The sequence below is a fragment of the Diprion similis genome, chromosome 6 (genome assembly GCF_021155765.1).
Source record: "Diprion similis isolate iyDipSimi1 chromosome 6, iyDipSimi1.1, whole genome shotgun sequence".
Taxonomy (NCBI): Eukaryota; Metazoa; Arthropoda; class Insecta; order Hymenoptera; family Diprionidae; genus Diprion; species Diprion similis.
Window position 1 is genome coordinate 16005865 of NC_060110.1, and position 27201 is coordinate 16033065.

The 27201-nt window shown below is 37.5% G+C and overlaps 2 protein-coding genes and 1 long non-coding RNA gene across 5 annotated transcripts; 1 reads left to right on the forward strand and 2 right to left on the reverse strand.

Moving 5' to 3' along the window:
* Positions 1–3080: 3080 nt before the first annotated feature.
* LOC124406829 (PHAF1 protein CG7083) lies at positions 3081–9708 on the reverse strand. 2 transcript variants are annotated; one of them, XM_046882454.1, is made up of 8 exons: positions 9495–9708; positions 8816–8898; positions 7739–7987; positions 7348–7566; positions 6837–6986; positions 6370–6534; positions 5687–5866; positions 3081–5592 (listed from the first exon to the last, which is right to left on the reverse strand). In XM_046882454.1, exons 1-8 carry the CDS (start codon positions 9556–9558, stop codon positions 5395–5397), a joined length of 1308 nt encoding a protein of 435 aa, XP_046738410.1. In that variant the 5' UTR covers positions 9559–9708; the 3' UTR covers positions 3081–5394. The 2 variants fall into 2 exon arrangements, with proteins under 2 accessions (XP_046738410.1, XP_046738411.1); XM_046882455.1 differs by having other exon boundaries at positions 7760–7987; positions 9495–9707.
* A 1552-nt stretch (positions 9709–11260) lies between these two features.
* On the reverse strand, positions 11261–21019 carry LOC124406596. Its single transcript, XR_006929248.1, has 3 exons — positions 20888–21019; positions 17895–17897; positions 11261–11274 (listed from the first exon to the last, which is right to left on the reverse strand). It is a non-coding gene; the product is annotated as an uncharacterized LOC124406596 (long non-coding RNA).
* Positions 18155–24061, forward strand: LOC124406595 (phosphoenolpyruvate carboxykinase [GTP]). 2 transcript variants are annotated; one of them, XM_046882046.1, is made up of 8 exons: positions 18155–18172; positions 19067–19434; positions 20139–20399; positions 21350–21534; positions 21650–22044; positions 22165–22512; positions 22575–22841; positions 23097–24061. In XM_046882046.1, exons 2-8 carry the CDS (start codon positions 19151–19153, stop codon positions 23553–23555), a joined length of 2199 nt encoding a protein of 732 aa, XP_046738002.1. In that variant the 5' UTR covers positions 18155–18172; positions 19067–19150; the 3' UTR covers positions 23556–24061. The 2 variants fall into 2 exon arrangements, with proteins under 2 accessions (XP_046738002.1, XP_046738001.1); XM_046882045.1 differs by lacking the exon at positions 18155–18172 and having other exon boundaries at positions 18972–19434.
* Positions 24062–27201: the final 3140 nt, after the last annotated feature.

Below are 27201 nucleotides of genomic sequence, written 5' to 3' on the forward strand. Positions count from 1 at the left end.
TTCAATCTTCGTCGTATCTCCATCGTTATTGATATTAACATGCAGGTATTGTTTATTGGTAATTTCAAACGATCGCAAGTACCGCGAGTAATGAATAATTGTATATTACTTTTGTATGTGGGCGGTTGGCTTTATTTAGAAATGAAAGAGCAAAGAATTAATATTCATAAAAAAATAATAGATTCGCTTTGAATTCATGAGAACAATCAATATGTGTCCGCGTCGATTTTTCATTTTTTTGATTTGATTGTTTTAATTTGTTTGCTTATTTCTCTATGCCGTCTTATGCCATACGTTAACCTATTTGTATATATTCGCATTTGTTAATCACTGCATTGAACCGTAAGTCGAAATTATATATCCACGTGTTTATCAATCTGTGTGTAGCTGTTCAAGCACTTTTTCTATTATACAAATATTATCTTTTCACTTAACGGATGATCCAAATAGCACAGGCTGAATTTTACTGTTTACCTGGAGGTGTTTCAATTTTTCCATTAGAATCGTAATGATACAGTTATTACCTATTATGATAATTATGTAAAGATACTATAATATACAATCATAGAAATAATTGCAACAACAAAAACAACAAGAACAACCAAAATAGCAATTAAATGATAATACTAATAATAGTGATAATAGTAATCCCTTTTGTCAATTATCGTAATCGCAATCGATACATAAACTTAAGAAGTTGTAAAATTATTAATCAAGAATGGGCCTAATATATAACAGAATGCGAGACCTAAAATTCTATATCTGCTTTTATTCGTATATCGAGAAGTTTTACTATATCGAAAATAGTATTTTGTAGTATGATGGTGTGATAATAATACACGCTTGCAATATTGTTGCCTCGTCACCTCGTACGCTTGAAAACCAATCATTCAGTATAATAAGCTGTCTCTTTGAAGCTTCTAAAGAATTTCTGCTGAGCGTCGATAGTGCGTGCATAATGATGAGTTGATAAACCAGTGTATGTACCGAGGTATAATGTGAGTGAATAGCGGTTCGTTTAAGTATTTGAAATTAAAAATGTTGAAGCGTTGTCAAATTAATTATTTTTTGTGATTTCGCCGTTTAACGCAATTGCTTCAAGAAATACGTAATATTCATTGCTATACAGGTTGATAAACGTATCTGTTTGAAGTTTGATCATTTTTCTCAAAAATATTTTTATCCTTTCTAAAGTATATATACGAAAATCAGTTATAATCTTGACATTCTACATTTTTCTTTCAACGAAAGGAAGGGTTCCACTCTTTGTAAATAAAAATTTTCGATATAAGTCGAAAAAAAGTGAAGAGAATATTTCTTATGTAAGCTTATCGAGATAGATTTAAACATAATAAAAAAGAACTTATAATGCACCAATAAATTCTTATGTTCCTCAAGGCTGAAACAGCAGCTAATATAAACGATCTCTTGCATAATATCTTTAAAAAAATATCGTATAAAGGGTAAAAAAGAAGGTTGAAAAAGAGGAAAAAACATTTCAATATGTTTGGAGAAATACCTACGAGTGTATGTGAACATACACGCAACGAAGCATGAATAATATATAATACACCATTGCTATAGCTTTGTAATATAGGTGTAAACAGTACACTGTATATTCGAGTCTGTATAATCTGCAGCACTGTCCCAGAAAGCAAAAAATCTGACTATATCTTTATCTTAATTTATATGAAATCGTATAATATATGTATATCATTGCTTTAGTAGCACATTCATAGACTGCTTTGGATTATCGTTAATTTTATTTTTATCACTATTATCGATATTTATATTATTATCCTAATTCTTAGATAATAACAGTACGGCACTGTTATTCATAAGTTTTACGATGTTTGCCGTATACCTACCGCTATTATCATTGTTGTTATTATTATTATTATTATTATTTCTATTATTCCTAATATTATTAATATTACGAGATAATAAATTATGAACTTATATAAATAAATGATATATTTATGATTTGCAATTTAAATACCATCACCCAGTTTTCCGTACCATTCTTTTCAACCTGATAATCATAATTATAATTGTGTGTATATTCAAGATGTAAGAAAAATCTGAATTATACAATATACCTTCATTTCAACGTGTACCTTATCTACGCATTCAAATCAATATTTTATTCCAGACTTGTTTTAGTTTGATAAATTGACTGCTATTCCTTCACAGAAAATAATAAAGATAATTCATATTTTACTGTAACATTTTTTAACATGAGATTTCGGACGTTCTCCTATTTCTCACAGAATACCGTTGTGTGGTGATAATATGAAAAATGTAACTACGCGGAATATGCACAGTTTTACTAAATTTATAATAATGAAAAAAGATATCGACTTTTGTTTCAAGTCTTGGAACAATCAACAGGCGTGATACATCCAGTATTGATAATAATAATTAATATAATGTAGCACTAATTGAAAATAAGAGTGTATTAAATATTATACGATAGATTTTTGAGATCCTTTATTCGTCAGGTGAACATACAAAAGACGTATGCAATGCGTATGTGTTCTAACAACATTAATTAACAAAATTGTTAATCGGTTTTATTTATTAGTATGTTATTTTAATTTTCTACTTGAAAAATAACAACAAAAACTCGAAAAAAGAAATAACAGAAGCGCCTCGTTTTCAGTTGTTGCGCGAGGTTTCAAATAAAAACAATTTCATGACTGTTACACAACAGGTATGAATAGCAAGACTTTGATCTGTGATATCAATAAAGTAAGACGATAACAATGCCACACGAATTATTTATCTACTTAATAAACATATAACGAAATTGTTGTCGCTTCAAGACCTTCTAAAATTGTAAGGTTCCACAGTTGTAAATTATTGTCATTCTGATGACAAAGGTGAAAGAATTATTTTCATGAACAAATTATGGCGGGTAATCCAAGCAAAACGTTGAAATTCTGAAAACAATTCGTAGCCCTATTTGCGTAGCTAAAATACAATATTTTGGTTAAAATAAATAATTCTAAAATATAAAAATCAATTGCGTATTCCTCGCACAAATATTTTGATATGTCTTTGTTTGCTTCCGTTTTTTCAGACGTTTTAACTGACATTTTTTCTTGTGATCACAATACTTACGCAAAATACGTACATAAATTTAATAGATATATCGTACAAAACCATAAAATTTTGTAATCGTAGGAAACAACAAAGAACTGTAAATTAAGATCATTATAATATCGAGAAAAGAAAAAAATTCTTAACGCTCTAATCGTACTGTTATACATTAATATAAATGTACGTGTATAAAATGATTTTACGTCAATGTCGATGTCACTGCATCAATCTGATGAATCCTTGAACAAAATTCTGGTCTATAATTTACATAAAGTTTGAGGCAGCTATTGGTGAAATGTGGAAATATCGTATATAATACATATGCCCAAAATTACACATATAGGTATACAATAGAGCTACAGAGGTATTATTTGCACAATTCGATGCAATTGGTACATGTATAGCATACGGATTTATACACATATGTATTTAAAACATGCTCTGTTCGTCGCTACTCCGGAAAATTGTTTTTTGGCAAAAATAATTCAAAATAATTGCAACCAATTTTTTCAGAATTATATTTATGAAGAGTCGAGGATGTCAGTTGAATAATTTTAGTACTCTGAAAATTGTTTTACTTTCTTTTCTTTCCTCCAAATTATTTTAACTTTGCCTGAGCTAACAAAGCACATATCTACCACTAACGATGAAAGAACACAGTTAACAATATAATGGGTTGTGAGAAATGATAAATGTTGCATGATATCGTTATGAAACTGTTAATATCTGTTATTTCTAATTTTTTTCCCAAATTTAATTATATCACGATTTTTGTAGTACTACAAAAATATTTTGTAAGTATTGGCATCCATTCGTCAGGAAATTTTTTTTTTTTTCAGTGTCAGAAACCTGAAGTAATTACATAATGAGAACATGATTTTAAAAGATGATTTGTCATAATATTCGCTTTACTACGACAAGAAATTATTTTCTTCGAAAAATTTCGCAATTATTCAACCGTACAATTGATAAGGAATTAGAAATTATTAGCTAAATTTGTGTAAATTAAATTTCATCACAAAGCTGCGTCATTTGCGGCACTCTAGCATTGCTACAATTTTTTTTTCATAATTTTTTTAATCTTCATCTCTTCTTCTTAAACTACACGTTAGAAAAATTGAGTTATGAAAATTAAATATTAACATTATACGTTACAATTAATTATCATCTATAATTATTTGCATAATTTTTTTAACTATATAATTACTATCTACGCAAATTTTTGTTACTTACTACTTTTATGCTTTTTTTGGGGTGAAGAGGGCGAGGGCTTGAGTGCGGGGAGACACAAGGTTTTGATTTACATGACGTAATCCACTACCATAAGTATTATAATTCATATTGATAATTATGGCCATTAAGCCTAATATGAAAGTATTGTACTATGATTAAAAACTATTATGTAGAATCGATGCCAGACATTGTAAGAATTGATATGGATAAATAATGTCACCCTATTGGAGATAGAAATCGGGAACCATGATCAAAGAATTGTATTTTTGAGCCCTGGCTTCTAGCTAACTCCTTCAGGGTTATAAATTTATTTGAGTAAACGTAAAACAGCCATTAACAGCACCGAGGAAAGTTCCACTGACTATTGGCCGAAACACCGTCTATTGAGTTCAAATTTAATACAAATTTACTGAAGCTTTAAATATATATACACATTTACACAGTAAATGGTGTGTATGTATATTTATGCACACATACGATAATATTACTTTTTCAATGTTTTCACTTCCACTGTACACAACATTCTTGTATCAAGCTAGGAGATCCACTTATAGATTAGTCTATCTATTCATACGTATTACATAAAATAGAGTTCGTAATCTATGAATGAATGGTCCTACATCAACTTTGAGTTTAGTTATGTGAAAAATTAGCAAAGTGATGTTTATGTTAGGAGAACGAGTAATTTAAAATTGTAATGATCCCCAAAAACTCGAAATATTTCCTCATTTTCATTAATAAGGCTTCAGGTCGAGAACTCTGCTCATCTGCTGTTTTTCATGCAATATTTTGCGCTGCATTACAAATCTGCAAAATTAACCCTTCTCAATTAGAGATTATCACTTTCCCCTATTGTTTATTTTTGAACCATTTTTCACATAAAATATCACTTACTCTCATAGACTTAAATGAATTATTATTATTGTTGTTGTTGCTGTTGTTATTAATATTATTACTACTAATATTATTATTACCATTATTTTGTTAAATTTATCATATTTCTTGCTCTCATAAAGGAGAAGTGGCGAACAGTTTTGCAAGCAGTTTTGTTTATATGGGTCACGCCGTCTCATATAACGTAACACTGGCAATATGTTGATTGGCCATTACTTCTACTATCACATCCCGAACGCCGTAGCAAAACGTACATCCAAATGGATTTGTTGTGTTGGTCGAAGATGCGCGATTTAATACAACAGGTCGCGCACTAGCCTTTAACTGCTCGCTTACTCTGTCCCATTTAGTGTAGGCAGTGATCTGTAATGCAAAAGTAATATGCATATCACATTGTATATCAATTTTGGTAGCATATTCTATCCGAGTCGTTTAATTATAATATGTCATCACTCACTGTTACTGGGGATGGAGAAACATCGATGAGTTTTCCAGAATCAGATGCGCCAATTGTTTCGGGTGGTAGATTCAAAGTGAATTCACAACGATGGTACATATTGAAATTATAATGCCCTGGGTAATTTGTATGCAATACAAATTTTTTTACCCACTGCGTCTTGGCATCAAACAAAACGTCCTGATTAACAAATGAAAAGTTATTACAAACAGCTTTTTAGAAAACATCACTAAATAACTGAATTGAAGATCGTTAGGGTTGTGTACGGTGGCTTTGTAAAGTAACATCTCCTGCGATAACTTTTTTCTCAAACTAAAATGAGATTTTTTGAAAGTATGTAGAACTCTGATAGTTGCATGCAGGAAAAAAATCGATAGGTTAAAAATATGTAGGATTGTAACATTATATCAGTATATTTAACATGAAAATTAACTAATTGTCAACACAGGTCTTGTGCAGTTAAAGAAATTAGCTGAGATTATCAACTAAATTGACATATTGATATCTCATGAGATTACAAATGGTCTTTCAGGCAATGAAAGATTATTTGCTATGTTTCGCCAGGAAGGCATGAATTCCATTTAAAAAAAAATTATAATTAGACTGCATGTTAGTATTTCTTTTAAAGGGAATAGAAATGAAAGCAGTATTCAATGCAATAACTATATGGAATCAAGACTCACCAGTCCAAGGGTAAAGTAATTGTAAAAGAAATCAGAACGCCTTGTTTTGTCCCGCTTATGCGCATGGGGGCTGTGGATTCGCATTTTGTCCTCTGCTTTGAAAAATACTCGAGAAGGGGCCCCGAGAGCACTCAACACATCTTCACACGAATCCCCGAACCATATCTTAATCATATTTGCAATATGGATATAAGTAGTTCAGTTGTTATTTGTCTTTACTCATTGAGAAATCGAAGAAAATAGCATCAACAATATTTTTTATGATTATATTGAAAGTTTCATATACTTTGAAAAGGTTCATCAGGCATTTCATCACAGTTACAATTTACAAGATTGTAGAAATTGAAGGGACTTCTAATTTAGTAGATAGTCGTACAAAAAAGAGAAATGATTCCTGTTGGAAGTATTGCAATATTTATAAATTTTAATAGATTAATTACGAAACAAGGGTATCTTGTGATTCTCACCTCTTTGGTAAAACGATGTTTTTTCGGCTCCAGTAGAACCCTTGTAGCTGAGCCTCCCTCCGTAAAGAGATGCAATTTCAATCCACGGGTACGAATTTTATCTCTCATTACCTCTGCCTTGTCCAAATACAAGTTGTTATGGTAGCAGACCTAATAAAAGTAAGCATATTCTTAAAAGTTATATGTTATTTTGTGATAATACTTATTATCTTATAAAACCCACTGGTTGTAAACGTGATATAACTCTATTATTGATCGATCTGCAACATTTAGTGGTAGATATCAGTTACAAAATAAAGAAATCCATTTTCTGTAATGTATATTCTGTTCCATAGATGTAACTCAAGTCTGATTTTAATGTAATCTTGGCTGTGGTAAATATTTTTACCACAACGCCATTAAAACAAAGTCTTTTTGCTGAATATCAGCTAATAATATTAATTTACTTTGCAAATTCATACAATTCACAGATAAAATTTGAATAAATTAAGAGGAAAATGGATATACGAACAAGGGGTAAAGGCGGCGGAGGTGTTTTGAGACTATGCTCTTCTCCTCCACCTGCAGTTCCAGTAGCAACATTATTTCCAACATAAATAGCAGTTTTAGCCACCAGTGGCGAAGCTCCGTTGGAGAATTGTAAGGAACCCAAGCCGTGTGCATAGCCTGGTTGAAATTTAGAATCTATTGGGAAGTAGAACGACAGTCCTCTGAAATTCAGAACGAACACCTGAAATAAGAGAAGTTTATAATTATTATCATACTCGAGTGAAAAGTGTTACAAAAATTATCTGATCATTTGTACAAGTAACAAAGCAAGTTATTTTTGCAGCAGTATAGTTATAAAACAAATAGGTAACTCATTATCAGATGTTAGATTTGGTGAATCTAAAATATATTACACTGCATAATCTCAATCGTACCTGTTTGTCACTATCATAGACGCCAGGATGAGTAGCCCCAAACGAATGTTCTATTTGTTCAATAGACGGAAGTACCTCTGGCGAATTGAAAGGCAGACCACAATATTTAAGTTTAACTAGCTTCATATTATATATCTCTATAATTTTCAATCTCTGTGCAACTGGATCGAATATAAGTCGTACCCCGTCATGTGGTAAATTTATTACTAAGTCTACTTCTAATGGATTCTGAAAAAAAGAAACGTCACTTTATCTTACATCGGCACTCTGATTCTTAAACAATGAATCAAAATTCGCTAATTCACTAATTGATACACAGACCAAATAGTTTTTATTGAGAATGAACAAATTTTTTTTTTTTTTTTTTCCCAATCTTTTTACCCGTAGGAATCATACAAACGTTCTCACGAAAAATGTTAATTCTGATTTGTCTGACGATTTCTATAATGTAGCAGCGTCACAAATGGTGGTTATTTTGATACTGTAGAATATTGAGTTCAGAAATCTCAGCTGAATTATTATGATTTTCTTCTTTCATATCTGATCCATTAGAATGCAATTTTGACTGTAACATTTTTTTAAGTACAATTAATTTACTACAGTATTGGCTATTTTTTTTTTACAAATCACGAATTCATTCATCCAAATTGAATTGAGCAACGGACATATGAAAAAAGAAATCTGAATAATATCAGAAGTACAAATTTATTCCTTTCATTTTTCGAAAAGGTGAACTTTACAACAAAAATTTTACTTCAACTCTGTTATTGTGTGAATGCCAAAATTCTGCACAATATAAGATAGCACATTCTATAGGTTCGATTATCATAGTTTTCGAATCGATATAGCATATGTTACGTGCTCTGTTTGTATTTATAAATTTTTACGCGTTATCCCCACTCTGAAACGTTTTGGATCTGTATGTATCAGGTTTGACAAACAGATGTCACTAGTGGAGACTACAAAAGCCCATCCCACTGTTTACACTCCGTGACTGCCTGGCATTCTGCCATTATTACTATTTACTGATAGTGATAGTGGATTTGAAATACTTACAGTATCACTGTAAAGAACTTGTACTCCCCTTATAATGCCCACTTGTGATTGTATTATTGCTACAGATTGAGAGAAATGCATTCCTGTTGAAGAAAGAAGATGAATGAGAAAAAAAAAAATACAAGAGTAGAGATTATTTACATCAACAATAACTTTCAAAAGATAATTATAATTACGTAGTTTAGCTGTAACTAGAAGCACGTTAACGCATGTGTATGTGAAAAGATGGATAAAAGTAAAAGTGTAGAGAACCTTGAAAACAATCGCGGCCCGTATTTAATAACCCGTGAAGAAATGAGCTAGCCCTGTATATTAAAACGGCTATACTCCTTTGTTATAACAATGCCAGAAGGATTTGGCGTGAGACAGGTATAAATGAAAATGAAAAAGCAGAAAATAAACATTCGAATTATGTAACGCAGTCGATGTTTACGTACACACGGATAGGAGTTTGTTTACGTGCAATGATTGTCAAAATATAATTGTTTACTAAAACTAAACTTGTAATAATCAGTTATAGAAGTCATGAGGGTTGAGATTGGGGCGATGACAACCGTTGAAAATCAATGAAAACAAAACGCGATTGCGTTGTAAAAATTTTATCCGTCAACCGGAATATCGTTTTCAGCTAAATTCTACGTAATATACCAAAAGAATTTACGAACGTTTCGTCACTTGCCTAAAATAAATTCCCACTGCTCACAACCGAGAGACCTCTCGGGTACCACCTCAAGCTCCAGCATCCTACGATATACTCCCAAGCCTATCAGTCACAGAAAATCAACTAAAACCACACAACGCGGCCGTAATTTTTCCGTGAACTGCGCCGTTTCTTTGTTTGCGACGTACGATTTGTGCTTAGCAAGCGGCCATGTTGACTTTCTTGTACCACACCGTCTCCCACCGCGGCTGGCAAACTGTCACCGAACAGCTGATCCCGCGCGCCTCCTCCCGACGGGCCACCTCAGGGAAGACCCCATCTTTCGCGGGGCCCCGTGCATATTTCGGGCCCAACTACAAGTCTACAAACCGATATCAGACTTGAGGAAAACGATAGTTTTCTCCACCGACGTATTATCCTGAATGTATTTTGGGATTATTGGAAAATCCAACACCGTGGTGTCATTTGTACCGATGTAGTAAACGTCGCCATTTTGTTAATCCCTGTCTTGTCATTGGTCCTTATTATAGTTGGGAGATGCTTAATGCTGCTTGCTGATATGCTACTGTCGTATGACGTCACGATTGATCATGAGATACGCTGGGGCAGCGCGATTTTTTAAGTTTGTGGATTTCACTGAGTGAAATCGATTTGGTACATGTTTAATCTATAGACTCTACATGTGGAGGAAATCTTTTCGAAGAAAACTCAATTACTTTCCTGTACGTAATGACTTGAATGTTCTTCAAGTGAACTTTTGAGCACCGGTGGTTTCAATCTTTTTGCATATGTGCATCGTCGACGGATGGATTATGCAAAATTTTTTGCAAGATAATGAGACGATGCGAAATAACTGTATTATTTAAAATATTCTCGAAATAATTCAAGTCTTTTTGTTTCTGTGTATGAAGGGCGATAAAAATACTCAACTTAAGAACTTGATGTTTATACGAAGAAAAAATATCTTCCGTCCCGCGTATGTATTATTTTCATTTTCTTTTGATGTATGTTTTTCGATGCGAAAAAAAATATTTTTCAATTTGTAATAATAATGACTCGCAAGGTAGTCGCTTCTGAGCTGAAAGGAAAAAAATAAAAGCTTTGCTTCTACCCGTTACACTCGATCAGACGCGTCCGTACGTACCGCATTATCGCTAATGCATATTTTCAACTTTCCACCTTTAGAATATTGGAGTTTTGAACTTTAGAATCCTTGACTTCTAAGATAAACTACTTATAACGACTGTAAAATTGCCAGTTACTCGATAAATGTGCACCAGTTAGTGCGAGTTTACATTTTTACCAGTGACATTCGCGTACTTTAAGTATACGTATTCATCTCGCAGACACAGTATCTACGTTATCAATCGTCCAGAGAAACAGCAAAAGGTATTTACATTTCTGTGAAATTGTTATGCTGGTAAAATTGCCTGTATTATCTCCATCGTAAGTTGCCGATATTGTAGCAGCTGTTCTGACCGAAGACTTCTCTATGGTTCTCTGAGTGTGAACAGAGGTCTCTCCCAGTCTGTTGGGTTCAGGATCGTAACTGCAAACCTCGTAACCTTGTGCTTCAAAGTGTGCGGAAGGGGATGGAGACAAAGCCGACTTGTACAACTCGACCAATTCTGTTAATGGTATGTCTAAAAATATTTGAACTATTTGGAGTTTTTTTTATATATATTTTATTTTATTTATTGAGTTTGAAGTGTTTTGTACTTTTGTGAGAGTCAATGATAGAATCTGACAATTTTTTGATGAATACAAGTTTCATTTTTTGAGACTTTCAAAATTGGCTCTTCGAATTCTTCCTTTTTCAAACTCATACATCTGTGAAATATCTGAACAGTTAAAATTTTTAATTTCTTGAAGTACCCGTCCTGTTTGCGATGAAAAAAAACCTAAGCGTCACTCTAATTATAGAGTGTGAACTTTTCTCGATCGTTTCGCGTGACATCGTATACATAGACGACATTTGTAATGCAAATTGCATCATACTTATTTACTGCAACATTGCTGTACTACACATGATAACTAGTTATATTTGCAGTGAAGATCGGCAGTACAATTGCCAATCAGTAGCAAAATCGTAATTTATAGCTAAAAACATTCACTTAACCTCTTGCGTACAACACGAGAGAAATAAAGAGAGATAGAGCGAATTTTATCTTATTGCGTGTGTCTGCGTCAGTTAATGTGACGTCACTTGGGGGCTCGACTCGCTCCGCACACAATCTCGGCGATAATAAATAATACACAGTACGTCGAAGCGGGACTACCGGTTTGCATTCGTGCGCCGATTATAAGTTTACAACGAAGCGTAAATTGAACGCAAATAAAAACTTATACGACATAAACGTTAGACACAAGCCACGATCCGAAGCTTGCTTGAATTTTAACGATTACGAAGGCGTCATTCTACATGGTACTTCAATCAAATTGCTTTACACGCTTTCACTCTCTTTAAATACATTCTTTGCAAAATCCGTATTGAATTTCGATATATTTTTTGTCACCTTCAGTGAGAGAATTTCTATTTGCAGTGTAACTAGAGGATAAATCTCAGGGATTTAAACCCAAATTAAAGGCTTTCGAACTTCTGCTCACAAATTGGTAAATTCATTTTGACACAATTATACTTTTGTTTCCGTTGAATTTTACTAACCATATATTATAATAGTTAAGGAAAATAATTCGTTGTCAAAATCAATGTTGGCTTGTATATTATACTACATGTATTTATAATAGACAGTCACACACAGGCGAATCAGCGAAGCGATATCAGCTGGGGGCTTGCGCAAAGATTTGCTTCGTGTTTTTGCCGCGACGAAGAGTCACGACCCCCCGCGAACCATTCCCCCTTGCCCCTTTCCTCTCAAGCCCTGCGTTTTCGCGTTAAGTAAATAAAAATATTCGCGATAACAGCTGGCGACCTTTAACATTCAACGACCAGTTACCCGCTTGCATCTTAACCAGAGACAAGCCTTCGACATTCCCCTCGTTGTTACCAGAGACTCTCTTTCGCAAGTGCAGTCGTAATGCAATATGCATCTCTGTACACACCATGTGTTGTGCGTACTCACTATGCAGATTAGTGCCAGCGGTAGCTACGGTATGTGATATTTCATACCAGAATTCTGATGATTTGAGACTGCATACACGCAAGGAATGTGTACAATGTTAAATAGGCCGTTTGATAAGCGACAATTTCATAATTTTTTTTCAAATATTTTTGTTTTGCTTATTACGATCATGGCCTTAGTAGCGTCAAAATATTATATTCAATCATTGGTGTATCCATTTGTCAATGTAATAATGCAACAAGCTTGAACTTCGGTTTATTAGTTGACAACAGTTTTGGATAATCTTAATCTCGGATGAAATTGTTTTGAAATAACTTGATTTCGGGTCAGTCCAATAGTCCATGATTCACGGTCCACGAACTGCGATCCGCAATTCACAATCCAATTATAATTCGCATGAGTCGATAGCCTTTGCCATTCTTGTGCCACTACGCTTTGCATAATTGTATGTATACGCATGCGTATGCGGAGGCATTTAAAGTCTGCAACGCGCCAGGCTCACGGGGAAAAACACGAATGTGTAGGCGGTGCTAATGTATAGAATATCGTGTATAACTCGCAGCTCTGCTTCGAGAGTGATAGCAGACTTTGAATCGGTTTCAACTGGATTACCGGCGGTTTCCGTTCCTGACATAAAAATCGGCGCATGCATGCGCGATATAATAACGAACAATTTACCTACTTCGCACTGAAATCGTTATCAAGATGTCACTTTACTATTACAACAAATTCGTAATTAAAGTTTATAATAAATATGATCGCACAAAGTCTTGTTGACTAGATCACAGCCTCGAAATAATATTGACAAGGCCAGCAGCAATTTGTATACATTATTTTTTCGTTGTTTTATTCCTTTATTTTATTGTTTTTACTTTAGTATAATAACAGTTGTTGACGTGCATATGCCGACCATCTGTATCTTCAGTAGTTTAAAAGTATTTACGTTTTTCCACTTCTACGCAAATCGGTGGTTTTTTCCTTCCGAAGAGTATTAATATAATGAACATGCATTATACTAAATGCTCTTTGAATTTCTCGGAAGTCAGGTAATCAACCGAAGATGTGAACCGGAGAAAGTGTTCTTTGCATAATACTAATACATAAATTCCAATATTTCTGTAGTCAATTTTTATTGACAGTACAATGTAGTTGGTTTCAACAGTTAGTATAATATGAAGTTCCCTCCAATTACCATGCGTACTAATAATGAAAATGAAAATAAATTTAAAGCAACCGCATCGTAAGTGCACGCTGTACCAAGAAACGTATTTGAGTTTATCTGATAATTACCTACATGACGAAAGAATGAACGTTTACATAATCTGTCTCGAAGCGATTCCCGAGTGACACGTGGACCGTGAATCGTCAAATATACCAAACCTAATGAGGCTATCTATTTGTAAACAGAGTGAAGATTGCCAGTTCTTTTCGTCGCGCAGACTTTGATGAGACTTCGCGGGTAATCAAGAATTACACACGTAGAATGAAATCTAAATTGGTACCTCCAAATGTGGGAAACTCTTGTCTCTGTATGATTAGGTTTTCACAAAAATCTTCCGTTAATGGAGCAGATGAAATATCACTCACTACGTCTTTCGTAATGTGTACATATTTCAAAGGCTCCTGCTAAGGGCCACCACCTAAAGATATCGCTTAATCAAGCGACCCGGCCGAGATCTTCTTGACCCTCGTGGCTGCCCTGTGGCAGTCTGGGCTTTGGAGTTGCAGAAGGGTTGAATATCTAGCAGGATAATGTCGGAGTAGTGATATTCCGCTGACCGTTCGACAGATTATTTCAGTTATCGTGACTTGAATCACTCTGGCTTGCCTTCTTGGAGATCGTTATTATTTGACAGGGAAGTTTGGGTCGAAAGTCTTGCATCGGTAAGGAATGTATCGTAGTTAATAGCAGTTATTGAGAAGAAATTATTTCAATTGAATGTATAATCGTTTCTAGTTGTTAAATGAATAATTTTTTGGCCTTTCGTAAGATTTGAAGACCTAAATTTCTTGGGCTGATTCTATCTTCCTTTTTTCCGAAGAATTTGAAGTACTTAGAGAACGGGTTGGTTTGCCATGGCGTAATTCGATCAGATGTGAGTCTATAGTTTTTCCGAAATTCCGATAGATTTTCAGCAGACAGATTGGTTATTTCCCCAAACCATAAGCAATAACAGTAACTCCGAAACAATAGTGCAAAATCATTGTGGACCCCAACACTGCATACAGGCAAATTTCTGGATCTAGTGTGGTCGCTGATGAAATTCATGTAATTAAACAATCCACGTTACCGAAGTCCAAGCAATAACCAATCAGAATAAACGAAAGTGCCAAGCCCTCGTGATATCGCTGTATATGTAATACACTATACGTATAATATGTAGTCGCAGAAATGATAGTAAATAATGTTTTGCCGTTTTCTCTCTGATTTTGTCGTTTTGTTAACTCATATATCATTATTTAACAATTGGTTGAATTCAGCTTGCCATACGGTATTCTACTTGCAGGCATACGAACTTCGAGTGAACCTTGAACGCGAGAAAAAAATGTGCTGAACATTGTCACTAGTCCCCGGTGTTCGTTACTCATTGTCAGCACTTAGCAGCCACCTGCGGCATGGACTAACAGGAAACCCATTCGATAGTTAACTAAAAGTAAAAATTTCGTGTAAAAAAGAGCTGCGCGTGGCGAAAGTGTCTTCGCGAATTACACAGTCTGTCCCGCAAGGATATAAGTATATTGAGAATTGCGAAAGCGTTAGACCGCGTACAACGCGTTTGGTTTACGTATGCGGTAAGTCGAATTCATGACACCGTATCCACAGCTGCACCTGTATAATTATGCGCTACAGCAGTTTGCGAAAAATTTAACTCGCGCCAAGCGACGCAGTGTCCAGTTTTATCCGGAAAATCGAGGCTGTCCAGGTTATGCGAGGGTATTAATCAGTGAAACGGAAACTGGAAATCAGACACGAACGAGCACTGCAGTTGTGGCAGTCTCATAAGTACCAGTTACTCTCCTTCGGGTGTTACAGTTTATTGTTGGTTTTTGATAATGGCATTGTCTAACGGATGTAAGTGCATGATTGCAATGCCTACAATTATCCGGCTGAACAGCCGGTTGAATGATTCTTTTTTTCAAATTAACCACGTTCGCGTTGCAGGCTCAAGTTCAAAGATCGCGGCTGTGTAATCACACTTTGCGTCCCTTTGTCGTGTATGCAGAAATTGCCAGGCAAACTGCTTTGTCCGGCAAAATTATTCTTCCTTTTATTTGCATTTTCTAAATGGTAAGTCGAACGCATTGGAAGCGATAAATTGATAGATCCGTAGTATACGGGTGATCTCTAGACTCTTGGCAAATAAGCTATTGGTCAGAGCAAGATGCACGTGTACAGTGGACTTGACGAAAGAGAATTGACCTCGGAGCTAGAGTGATGGACTGAAGATATGAGTCTGGTTTTGGGGGACACTGATTAGATTCGACGCATTTATTGCCAGACCATGAGAGCTTCTATGTTACTATTAGCTGAAGAATAAACCGGGCCTCGAAATATGATTTGGGTATGTACCGTATATACCTGATTCCTCGAAAAGAACCACGGCGCATGTTACGCGAACACAATCTATAATATTTAGGGTATATGTATAACTACTGTTGAAGATTATACCATCAGCTGTAAAAAATTTCCACAAACGTACCGTTTTGAGAGTATTCTTATCGCAGCGGAGTTTATTATTGTTTTCAGACTGCTTAATTTGACGGTTATTTACGAGCGTAATGTGTGATTGTGAATTTCAAAGAAACGACAGCCTCCAGAGCAAAGTCTTCTTTATGATTCCCGACTATCTGTGCTACAAAGTCTACGCTTCTCTCTGTGTCATCCAACGTTTCCTCGCTGAACTGATATCACTTGTTATAAATATAGGAATGTTTGGTACACGAATACCCCCGACACCTCTTCCAATGCATAATCTGGTCGATAATCGATCGGGCAATGATGGTTCGGGCTATGGTTCAAGGGGATTTTGATAGCATCGTGGGACAGGTACATTGATAAAGGGCGTTAGACACGCTATCGCGATCCGGAACTACTAAATAATACCGCAGTACACGAATCGTGTAATGATATTGGCGAATCTCACATTGGTACCTCACATTCAATCTTAATATAAATCCCAGTATTTTATCGTTACGACTAGACGATACGTTTTCTCCGAGTCATTGTCGTTCCAGACGGAAAATACGGAAAACTTCGGTCAGTTTATTTTCCTGGAAATCTTAAGTTACATTTTAACTATGGACTCTGGATGACCGGCAGAATTATCGAGCGTAAATCCTACACGGATCAAATTATTTCCGTATATTTCTGTTCTAAGAATTAAAACTTCAACGTTTACTCTATATACAATTAATAACGCGGCGTATATCGATATTTGCTTAAGAATAAAGAAACGAAGTAAAAACTACCCATCTAATCATTTTCCAAACTGATTCGAGTCGTAATATCTTTCATGAAATGCATTTTAAAAGACAATTATTACCTGTATACATAGGCGCAGCGAAGAAAGTCCGAACGTAGGGTCCCGATCCATACCTTGGTGTGTATTCATACAATACCCGATTTATCTGCCACGGCGGACGTGGCCGATGTTATATCTTATACGGATGATGTTTTTGTTTTGAATTTCTTCTCCCTAGAACATTTCGGTACTTAGTTACTATATCAATAATTGCGGAAGTGAACGTAGTCTCGGCAATGAGTTTGTCATAGTTATCACCTAACAAATCATCATAATTAATGGAGATCAGTATTATTATTATTATTATTATGACCGTAGTTTTCAAACAACGTTGTATTTTATCTAGCATGCGCCACATACATGCTCTATAACAAGTTTGAACGATCTCAACACATGAACACAAGGTCAGATAGTTTCAAATACAATATTATCCGTTCGAAAAAGTTCCTCACGAGTTTCCAACGATTACAGTTTCATTAGTTTTCGTTGCAATTGCAGTATAAGGTACCTGCAATAGACACGTGTACGTATTATGACTCTTGGTCGAAGAATTCTATTAATTTTAATGGTCCTTTAGCAACATACGTAGACTATTTCTACCTCACGAGCATTTCTCACGACTTCATTTCAAAAGTTGATTACTCGTTTTAAGTCCAGCAGTAAAAAGCTGTCGCAATAAAAAAATATGCGAGTCTATTTTTTTGCTAGCGAAGTCGATGTGTCGAGTTCTCCGACTCGAAAACGCGCATTGAAAATTTCATGAAGCGTCACAGCTGCTTTTCATTCTACATGGTTCCGCGTTCACCTTCGACGCGCTCATTTCTAACGATTCTGAAGAAAATATATAGTGAAATACTGATCGAGTAGGAGCAGAGGAGTGGGATAGAAGAGAGTGGTGTAGTTTCTAAATTCCAATGTATAATATTGTCAGCTGGCCTAACATTCGGGTGGTATCAACAGTGAGTCCAGCATCCAGAGTCCGTCAACAGTTTCCAACGAGCCTGCCGCAAGGATTCAACAAGACATTTCGTTAATTTTCCCATGGAACATTCTCATCAGATTGAGTGACGATAATTGGTTTACGCAAACGGTAAGTCTACATTATACGTACGTATGGAAATAATGAAGTACTTTAAACCTAGTGGTATCCGTAAACGAGACAGGCATGCGGTCATAGACATCAAAAAAATAATTCCTCTCGATTCGACAGTCAATATTGGTGCCCCTGAAACTTTGAATTTCTTATTTGCTTCACCGATCCTCGGTTGCTTGCGTTCCCTTACGATTTGTTAGCCAATATAGTACTTCTAATAATACATTCAACCGTTCCACACAATACATCGATGTAATAGATCAACAAGTTTAAAAGCTCTCACTCAGAGATCAAATCAGTTCGCCTGAGCGACGCGCACAGAGAAAGCCCGGACTAAGTACGTGGAGTTCTATTTTCTCAGACGAAATGTATTGAGGGGTTAATTGCGACATCATCGTACGGTTTTGCAATTGGCAAAGAACACAGCGGCAGCGAAATTGTGCTAAATCAACGAGGGCATCGCGATTATTGAAAACAAAGATGATTGGTACAGAGATAATAACATGTTTATGGCGCGAAATTAGCTTGCGTTCGTGTTGCAGAGGTGTGTAATACAACACACGACGGAGAATTATCTAACGCTGGCAATTGAAGTGGCCGAGGAGGACAACAAGTTCTTGTTACAAAATATCATTATATTGATAAGAAGGGGGACGGGCATAGCTGGACATTGGTTAACTGTTAAAAAAAAATAAATAAGTCGACTACCGATTAAAGGGAGATAGAAAGGTCGTGCATTTATTGTCGGACATAAAAAAAATTAAAAACTTTCATCTATAAAACCCGCGCAACCGGGCACAATCCTTACATCAGTGGACGGCCACGCGTGGTCACATACTCGTAGCCTTGTTGCATGGTCTCCCCCACTACAAGGAAAATTCATTTGTTCAGCCAATAGGCGTCGAGGAACGTGGGGCTTGTCAACCAGGCTTAAGGCTGCTACAATACATATAAGCGTGCTCTGCACCAGGCAACATGTCAACGTTCAGGTGTACTTCGTCGGGGATACCAATTGCCCGAAACATTGTTCACTACAAGCATTTCTCCACCTTCAAGAATTCCAAAATCATCAGCTACTCGAACTTGAGATTGAATATCCAATGTCAGAGGAAGACCTTCTATAGTCGGGATTTTTCGACTCTTCGAAAGGACACCGTCTTGCGGCAAGGCTTTGGTTCATCGGCGATTTTGACACTTGACAGACGTTACTCCGATCAAGTTCGCAAGATGCCGGATTTCGTTGAAAAATACTATCCGCAGTGAGTCAATTGCTCTATACTACACTATTAATTTTAATTACTCTTAATTTTATTTTACTATGGATATAATTACAATTTATAATATAATATTTTAACTAAGTGAAAGTTTTCTTTATTGGAAAACTGAATCAAAGCTTGTCAGCGCAAGAATTCGAATTGTAAAACAGCGTGTTGCGATTGGCATGTCATGCAAGCCATGGACGAGTAGGTATTAAAAGTTTTCATCATTGAAAATTAGTGACCAGTTTGACAGTGGAATTGCAGCTGAACGAAATTTCCATTTAAGCTGACGCAAATGATATCATGCCAGACTTTAGAACACAGTTTTTCCGCCGACAACACGATAACGAAGAGCCATGTATGCCATGGCGTTTACGCAATATTAGTATATGTATACTCCACAACATTAGAAGTTGATTACTCTTCCAGCAATCAACCTCAATGGGCTACAAAACGGGAAGCCCTGGCGCGCGGCAAAGCCTTGTGCTTGATTCGAACCGGAAATTATGAAGCCTTAGAAAGAGTCGATTTACTTCACGTTAACTGTCGGTCCAGGACCGTTGACTTGAAGAGAAATTACCGAAAGTGTATAACCTCTAGGTGTCTGATAGTTGCAGCTGTATTCTACGTCCCATTTAATTTCCCGGGGCCGTTTACTACTTCGTACTGTAATTCTTTTCATTTTTTAATCTTATCTTGCGCAGAGTGTCCAATGTGGTAACCCATGCCACGAAGTCTTCAACATCCACTGAGGATATCTACGATCATATAAAGGGCGTTCCAGTCGCGAGCCGGCTAGCGAAGCCTCTCGCACCGAGGATCCGAGCTTACTTGGAAGAGTGCGTCGCACTTTGTCGTCCCGATAACGTTTACGTCTGCGATGGAAGTGAGGAGGAGAACCTGCAGCTGCTCAAGCTACTCGAGAAAAAAGGAACCATCAAAGCTTTGCCTAAATATGAAAATTGGTGAGTTTTAACATACTTCTATTATCGTCATAGTTGTTAAGTATAGGCTGTTGATCGATGGATGTGCCGATGAACTTTCTAATCTTTTTCTTTCGTCTTGGTTTCACCTTGTTTATCGCTTTGCGTTCCCTGTTCGTACACCACCGTAGCCCTAATACGATACTAGAATAATCGTACTTTGCTCGGGGTCAAGCCTGCCAGCTGCAGTCTGTGACCGCTTATCGCACCAGCTAGTGTCGTAGCTCTAATTCTCGACATCAACCGCACAGTTGCGATATTATGATACGTAATCAATTTGCTTCCAAATATTTCTCAAGCACATCATTAAAGTATCGATGATACGGCTCATGTAAGACCCTGCTCAACGCTTACCTAATATCGAAAGTACAGACCTGCTTTTCGATGTAAGTGTCACACACTTCACACTTGATACCGTTTCCTGATAAAAGGGCTCTAGTGTCTAACTATATGTCAGTGTGGATATGAACTGGATATGAACTGGAAATTGAAAATCTGCTAAATCGTTCTATTCCATAACATAAGTAAATGATGTCAACATATTAATTGTGGCGCGAGTATTTCAACGTTCAAGAGGTTCATATACTGTTGTGACTTCTGCCTGCGTGTCGCAAATATTAGCATATAAATATTCAATCTCGGTTAGTTTATGCAAAGCAAACACGCACTTCATTCATGTTGGAGGTGTAGCATTACAATTGCAATTTGGTATCACGTGTCGATCAAGTTCTACATAACAGTAATCTCTGTTGTGACTCGAGTCGATTCGCATTGAATATGTTAAGGATAATAGCATTGACTGAGAGTATCTACTCACTGTATACCGACGATGAGTGGATTTATTTAGCATATCGGTTTCCTACTACGCGTTGTTTCGAAAATACTTATTTTATGGTAATATGCCTATAATACTACTATAAATGAAATCGCAGCTGGTTGGCGAAGACGAATCCCGCCGACGTCGCACGCGTGGAGAGCAGGACCTTCATAAGCACGGATGAGAGAAGCAAAACCATTCCAACTCCACGTGACGGGGTCAAGGGAACCCTAGGGAATTGGATATCACCGGAGGACATGAACAAGGCTGTGCTTCAGCGCTTTCCAGGCTGCATGAAAGGTAAACGAATACATCCTGAAGTTCCTTTAGAAGTAGATTTATGAGTAACGCTGATAACTATAAAAGCCGGAATTGCGAACTCCAAACGTAACCGGTAACCGTCTTTCGTTTCTAGGCCGCACCATGTACGTCGTTCCCTTCAGCATGGGCCCCGTAGGTTCAGACTTGTCGAAGGTGGGCATCGAGATCACGGATTCCGCCTACGTGGTTTGCTCGATGCGAGTGATGACCAGGATGGGAGTCGCCGTTCTTGACTCCTTGGGCAACGACGAGTTTGTTAAGTGTCTCCATTCCGTCGGAACCCCGGCTAGCAACACGACCCACCCCGTGATGTCCTCTTGGCCTTGCGATCCGGAAAGGACGATAATCCTCCACAAACCAGCCACAAACGACATTGTTTCTTACGGTAGTGGATACGGGGGTAACTCTCTCCTCGGAAAGAAGTGCTTCGCTCTCAGAATTGGCTCCACGATCGCCAGAGACGAGGGATGGCTCGCCGAGCACATGCTGGTCAGTCCTGGTATTTAACATTACAGGGTTCAGGTGTAAAGCCATTCTTGTTTTCGAACGGTTTTTCGAGACTGCCATGATTCTGCTCGTGACCCTCATCTTTTATCAATTCTCTCATAGATCTTGGGAATTACGAACCCCGAGGGCAGGAAGCGCTACATTGTAGCCGCTTTTCCCAGCGCGTGTGGAAAGACAAACTTGGCCATGATGCAGCCGACACTTCCCGGGTACAAGGTGGAGTGCGTGGGGGACGATATTGCCTGGATGAAGTTCGACAAGGAGGGAAAATTGCGGGCGATCAATCCTGAGAATGGGTTCTTCGGCGTGGCACCGGGTACCAGTACCCTCAGTAATCCTAATGCGATGAAAACAGTCTTCAAGAACACAATTTTCACGAACGTTGCTGCCACTAATGATGGCGGTGTGTTTTGGGAAGGCATGGAAGACGAGCTTGGGGATAAGGTGGAGGTAAGTTCATCGTGAGGCGTCATCGTGCGAAGCAATTCGGTCTGACCATCCACGCATTTCAGGTCGAGGATTGGTTAGGCAACAAGTGGATGAGAAGCTCGAAGACACCAGCTGCTCACCCTAATTCCAGGTTTTGCACACCCGCGAAACAGTGTCCTATTATAGACCCGGCCTGGGAAAATCCCGAGGGGGTGCCAATCGACGCCATATTGTTTGGTGGCCGAAGACCAGAGGGGGTTCCACTTGTCTATCAGGCCAGAAATTGGCAGCACGGAGTTTTTATCGGTGCAACAATGCGCTCTGAGGCAACTGCCGCAGCTGAACACAAAGTGAGTTCGATTGTACCACCGAACACACTGCAGTGATTAGATTTTAATCAGGAATATCCGAGATCCTAAATCGTTCGACAAATTTTAGCCATTATCGGCAATCTATGTCACATATTGGGAAAAGTAGACCCTTGGTCTAATTTGTCAGTTTTGATTTAGAAGGCATAACATTTGGCTACACTTAAACCCCAAGGGACATAATTGCGCAACTCTACTTCGTATACGTCAGAGTGATAATATTTCGTTTCATTTCAGGCCAAAGTCATCATGAATGATCCTTTTGCTATGCGACCCTTCTTCGGGTACAATTTCGGCCACTACCTTCAGCACTGGCTGAGTATGGCCGATGTACCGAACGCGCAACTGCCCGCCATCTTCCATGTGAATTGGTTTAGGAAAGGAGCCGATGGAAAGTTTCTCTGGCCAGGTTTCGGTGAAAATTCCCGAGTTCTTGACTGGATCCTACGACGAGTCGACGGAGCTGATATTGCCGTCGAATCACCGATCGGTCTTCTCCCTAGATCTGGTACTCTTAATTTGGAGGGTCTAAAGAATCCCGTCGACACAAACGAACTGTTCGATCTGCCCCGCGAGTTTTGGCAACGTGAAGCTGCCGAGCTCAGAGAATACCTTGAGGGTCAGGTCAACGACGATTTACCGCAAGAAATCACAACACAATTGAATATTCTTGCGGGAAAAGTCGCCAACATTTAAGCTCACAAATTCATCAGCTAAGAATAAGATGGGAAAGTTGCATCGGTCTGTGAATCACAGCTTTAATTATTCAGACTTTTTCTATGTTGATAATTGTAAATTTTTTTTTGTCTTTGGTTAAAGCTCGGACGAATTTATTGTACACACATTTTATCCGGTTAAGGCAGTGACGTGTATATTTCGAGTCCAATTGCGTATTTCTAAGATTATTTTTAAGGTATTAAGTGTATTACTCCCGAATTCTTGAAGGCACGTGAATTTTTAAATTACAAATTTTACCTCGGGGGAAACTGTTGGCACAGTTACCAGCTGTAATGCACTATATAAATGTGATAATGAAAGTGTTTAGAAGTGGATGAATATACGGTATAAATGTGTGAATAGTATTATAAGAAGATTTTAAGTTGAATAGATATTATAATGTATTTGTCGATATTTTAAATTTTAATGTGTATGAATATTTTTATAACAATGAAGAAAAAAAATTAAGGAATAATATCAAATCATGATCCGTATGTGTGCAAACTTTATTTCAATATTCATAATCTCTCAATTTCTAATCTCAAGCTATTCTGAATAAAAACTATCAGCATGCTCGCTGCTGGATATCCTTATTACACGCTTTGGAAACGAATCATGTTAATTAAACATTTCTCTTTAACTCTGCTTCAATTATTGATAATAAGCAATCAGTCGATGATTCCAGCTTCTTGGCCACATTTTCGTGCTGACGGATGTCTTCAAAGTTCAGCATTAGACTTCTGAGTAATAAAAATTCATTTTCCTGTCATAAGGTCATAAATCGTTCATAAACTTGTCGCTCTGTTTGACTTGGCGTTAATTTTGAAATTATGACTACTGAAATGCGAGTTTTTACTACCATTATTTTGCGCAAATTATAAGAAAATAACTTTATCGTGCATATTTTCAGATGGTCAGATTCCCCGGTGCATGCAAAGATTCTTGGGAATGAAGACTGAAGAGAACTCATCAGGAACACTAGTATTACTCCTTGGAGACCACGCTCACAGTTATATTCCCCATCTAGTCGCGCCCTCTGACACGAAATAGGTTTTTGAAATGAATTTTCGACGTGCCCGGACGGTAAATGCGAGTCGGTAACAGACGTAGACTCTGCGGTATTTAGTTTTACGAAAACAGTCGATAATGCCGCGCACATTTACGGAAACGAAATAATACCGTCAGGACTGCACACACATTGGTAGATAATAGATAGATGTTTGACCGTCAATTTAAAGCATATGAATCTTGTTATTTATTTATTTATTCGTGCTGCAATAACATCATTTGGTAATGTTTATGAGTTACTAACCAAGAACTCTGCGGTACAGATGAGTTCCTGTATTACCGACGATCGTTGTTACTGCAGCCTGAGCGAGAACTTATGACTTGATTCAACGCAGGATGGCGTGACACAATGTAAAGTCTGTAAGAAACGATCAAGCATAAATTCTTTGAACAATTTTATTAGTATCTGTCATAAATTTATTACAACGATTGTTTCTAATGATCAAATAATGACAAGCGAAGACTAAATCTTGGACTGAATAAAGATGGCGGAGTCATGCTTAGAATGTACAATGAAATTTGCGCAAACGAATTCTCGGCGGATTGATAATTTTTTTCCGAACATATCTGAAAGACATTTCTTTTTGGTTTCGTCTAAAAAATTCTAAACGACTACCAACACATATAACTCGTGCTTCGCGTGACGTGACGACACTTTGTATTTTAACCTAAAAAAACGCATAAGCAGGAAAAAACCAACACAGGGAGAAACAAACGACAACACCCTGCTGGTCAGACACCCCCGCAATCTCCTAATTAAACACTACTTTTAATTAACTCTGCCGGAGTAATAGCATCGTGGTAGTTCCATCGTGCGAAATAAAATAATGCCTTGAATCTTGACTCATTGTCAGTGCTACTCAAAATCCGCAACATTCGGTGTCGGACTGCAATCACGGTAAGTAAAATAAAACCCATTTCGCTAACCGCTTGTTTTTCTTTTCCGTCCATGCGTGTATTTATATCCAAATTTCATTTTACGAGTAAATCCTGTGGTTTTTTATTTGCCATTGCCACATACTGTTGGCAGTGAGCTCTGAGTCCAATTCATAGAACTCTGTAGAAATATTAGGGCTTTGCGGGTATGAGATAATTCTTCTCGGTCGTGTCGGGTTTCCGATATTTTCGGGAGTCCTAAAAACATCGGGATTCACGAAAATGTCGGATCCCCGATATCATCGGGCTTCCCGAAAATATCAGTTTTTTCGAAATTTTCGGATTCCTGGATTCCCCGATGAAAGGTGATATACCTACTTTTTTACAGAAAATATTGATCATTAAAATAGGTATACTATTTATTATTAGTATTTCTCCATTATGAGAAATATTAGGTAATTTAGGTTATCCACGTTTCGGGTTTCTCAAAGATGCTAGATGTCTGGTTTTCCAAAGATTTCGGATTTTACGAAAATTTCGGGTTTCCCCAAGATTTTGGATTTCTCACCATTCCGGGACCGCCAAAAAATCCGATTCGACACAAAACCGTGCCGAAGCCGAACTTTTTTTCCCAAGATTTCAGGACCCAGCGTAGCCCTAAAAAATCTACTGAAAAAGTTCGCGAATAACCTAAGCAGAATTTTCAATATCTCAAAACCGGTGTATAACTTAAAAAAAGTACGGTTTCGGAGGATATATGTTTGATAAGTCTCGCGCGTCTTAGTTTTGTCACAGATTATCTATATTCAAATTTTCACGAAAAAGATGTTTATAAAATACCCTATACCTACTACATAACTTTGAACGAAAGCAAAACTACCATGACCGTCCTAAAGAAGGTACGAACAAAAAATTTCGGTCGGACCAAACTGTTCGAGTAATGCAGCAGTAACCTCATTAATGTGCCTGAGAAAGAACAACACTTTTCCCGACACCGTTCTCCATCAATTAATACCTAACCAAGGATGCTGAATCCGACCACATTTTTGTTCCTCGTACATCAGCCATATTCCACTCGATCGAGATAGTAAAGTGCACATTCGCAGTTTTCTTATACGACCTCGATCGATGGATCATTTTCTCAACGCTCTCGGTCGTCAAACGCTTTAGTTCTAACGGCAAACGGATGCGGGCATTGGGTCGCGAAGCGGGTACGTGTGTCTCGACCGCAGTTGCAGTCGCAGTCGCAGTCGCAGTTGCAGCCGCAGAGGCGTAAGCCTTCGCTCAGTGGGCATCGCGTAGACATGGGCAGGTCCTCGTTGCACGTTCGATTGAATCGCGCACGAGCTGAGCCGAGCCAAGACCTCACCCGAGCTCCGCAGCATACTTACGTAGGACCGAAAGTCTTGCAGTGGCTAGAAGAAAACCTCCCTCCCTCCCTCCCTCCCCTTCCTCCCCTCCTTTCCTCCTCCTCCGCGGCGCCTCCTCGCATCACCATCTTCGGCCTTCCTCCAACGATGCGTGAGGCTCGGTTGCTTGCCTCACCTGCAGCACCGGGAAATGGTTAACATTCAGCTCGAGGTGCATCGCGCTGTGAGCCAGATTGGTATTTACGATTCAAGAGAAATCCTTCTCGGCCAAGAGCCTCTCCGTCCGTTCGCCCGTTATAATTTCTCCGCTA

What these genes read in the sequence shown, in the direction of transcription:
- LOC124406829 (XM_046882454.1), bottom strand. Translation starts at nt 9,558, where the DNA reads ATGCTGGAGCTTGAGGTGGTACCCGAGAGGTCTCTCGGTTGTGAGCAG. An exon ending in GCAGTGGGAATTTATTTTAG is followed by an intron (nt 8,899 to 9,494) that starts GCAAGTGACGAA and finishes TTTCTTCAACAG; the next exon opens with GAATGCATTTCTCTCAATCT. An exon ending in ATTACTTTACCCTTGGACTG is followed by an intron (nt 5,867 to 6,369) that starts GTGAGTCTTGAT and finishes TTTGTTAATCAG; the next exon opens with GACGTTTTGTTTGATGCCAA.
- LOC124406595 (XM_046882046.1), top strand. Translation starts at nt 19,151, where the DNA reads ATGTCAACGTTCAGGTGTACTTCGTCGGGGATACCAATTGCCCGAAAC. An exon ending in CTTTCCAGGCTGCATGAAAG is followed by an intron (nt 21,535 to 21,649) that starts GTAAACGAATAC and finishes TTTCGTTTCTAG; the next exon opens with GCCGCACCATGTACGTCGTT. An exon ending in AGCTTGGGGATAAGGTGGAG is followed by an intron (nt 22,513 to 22,574) that starts GTAAGTTCATCG and finishes CACGCATTTCAG; the next exon opens with GTCGAGGATTGGTTAGGCAA.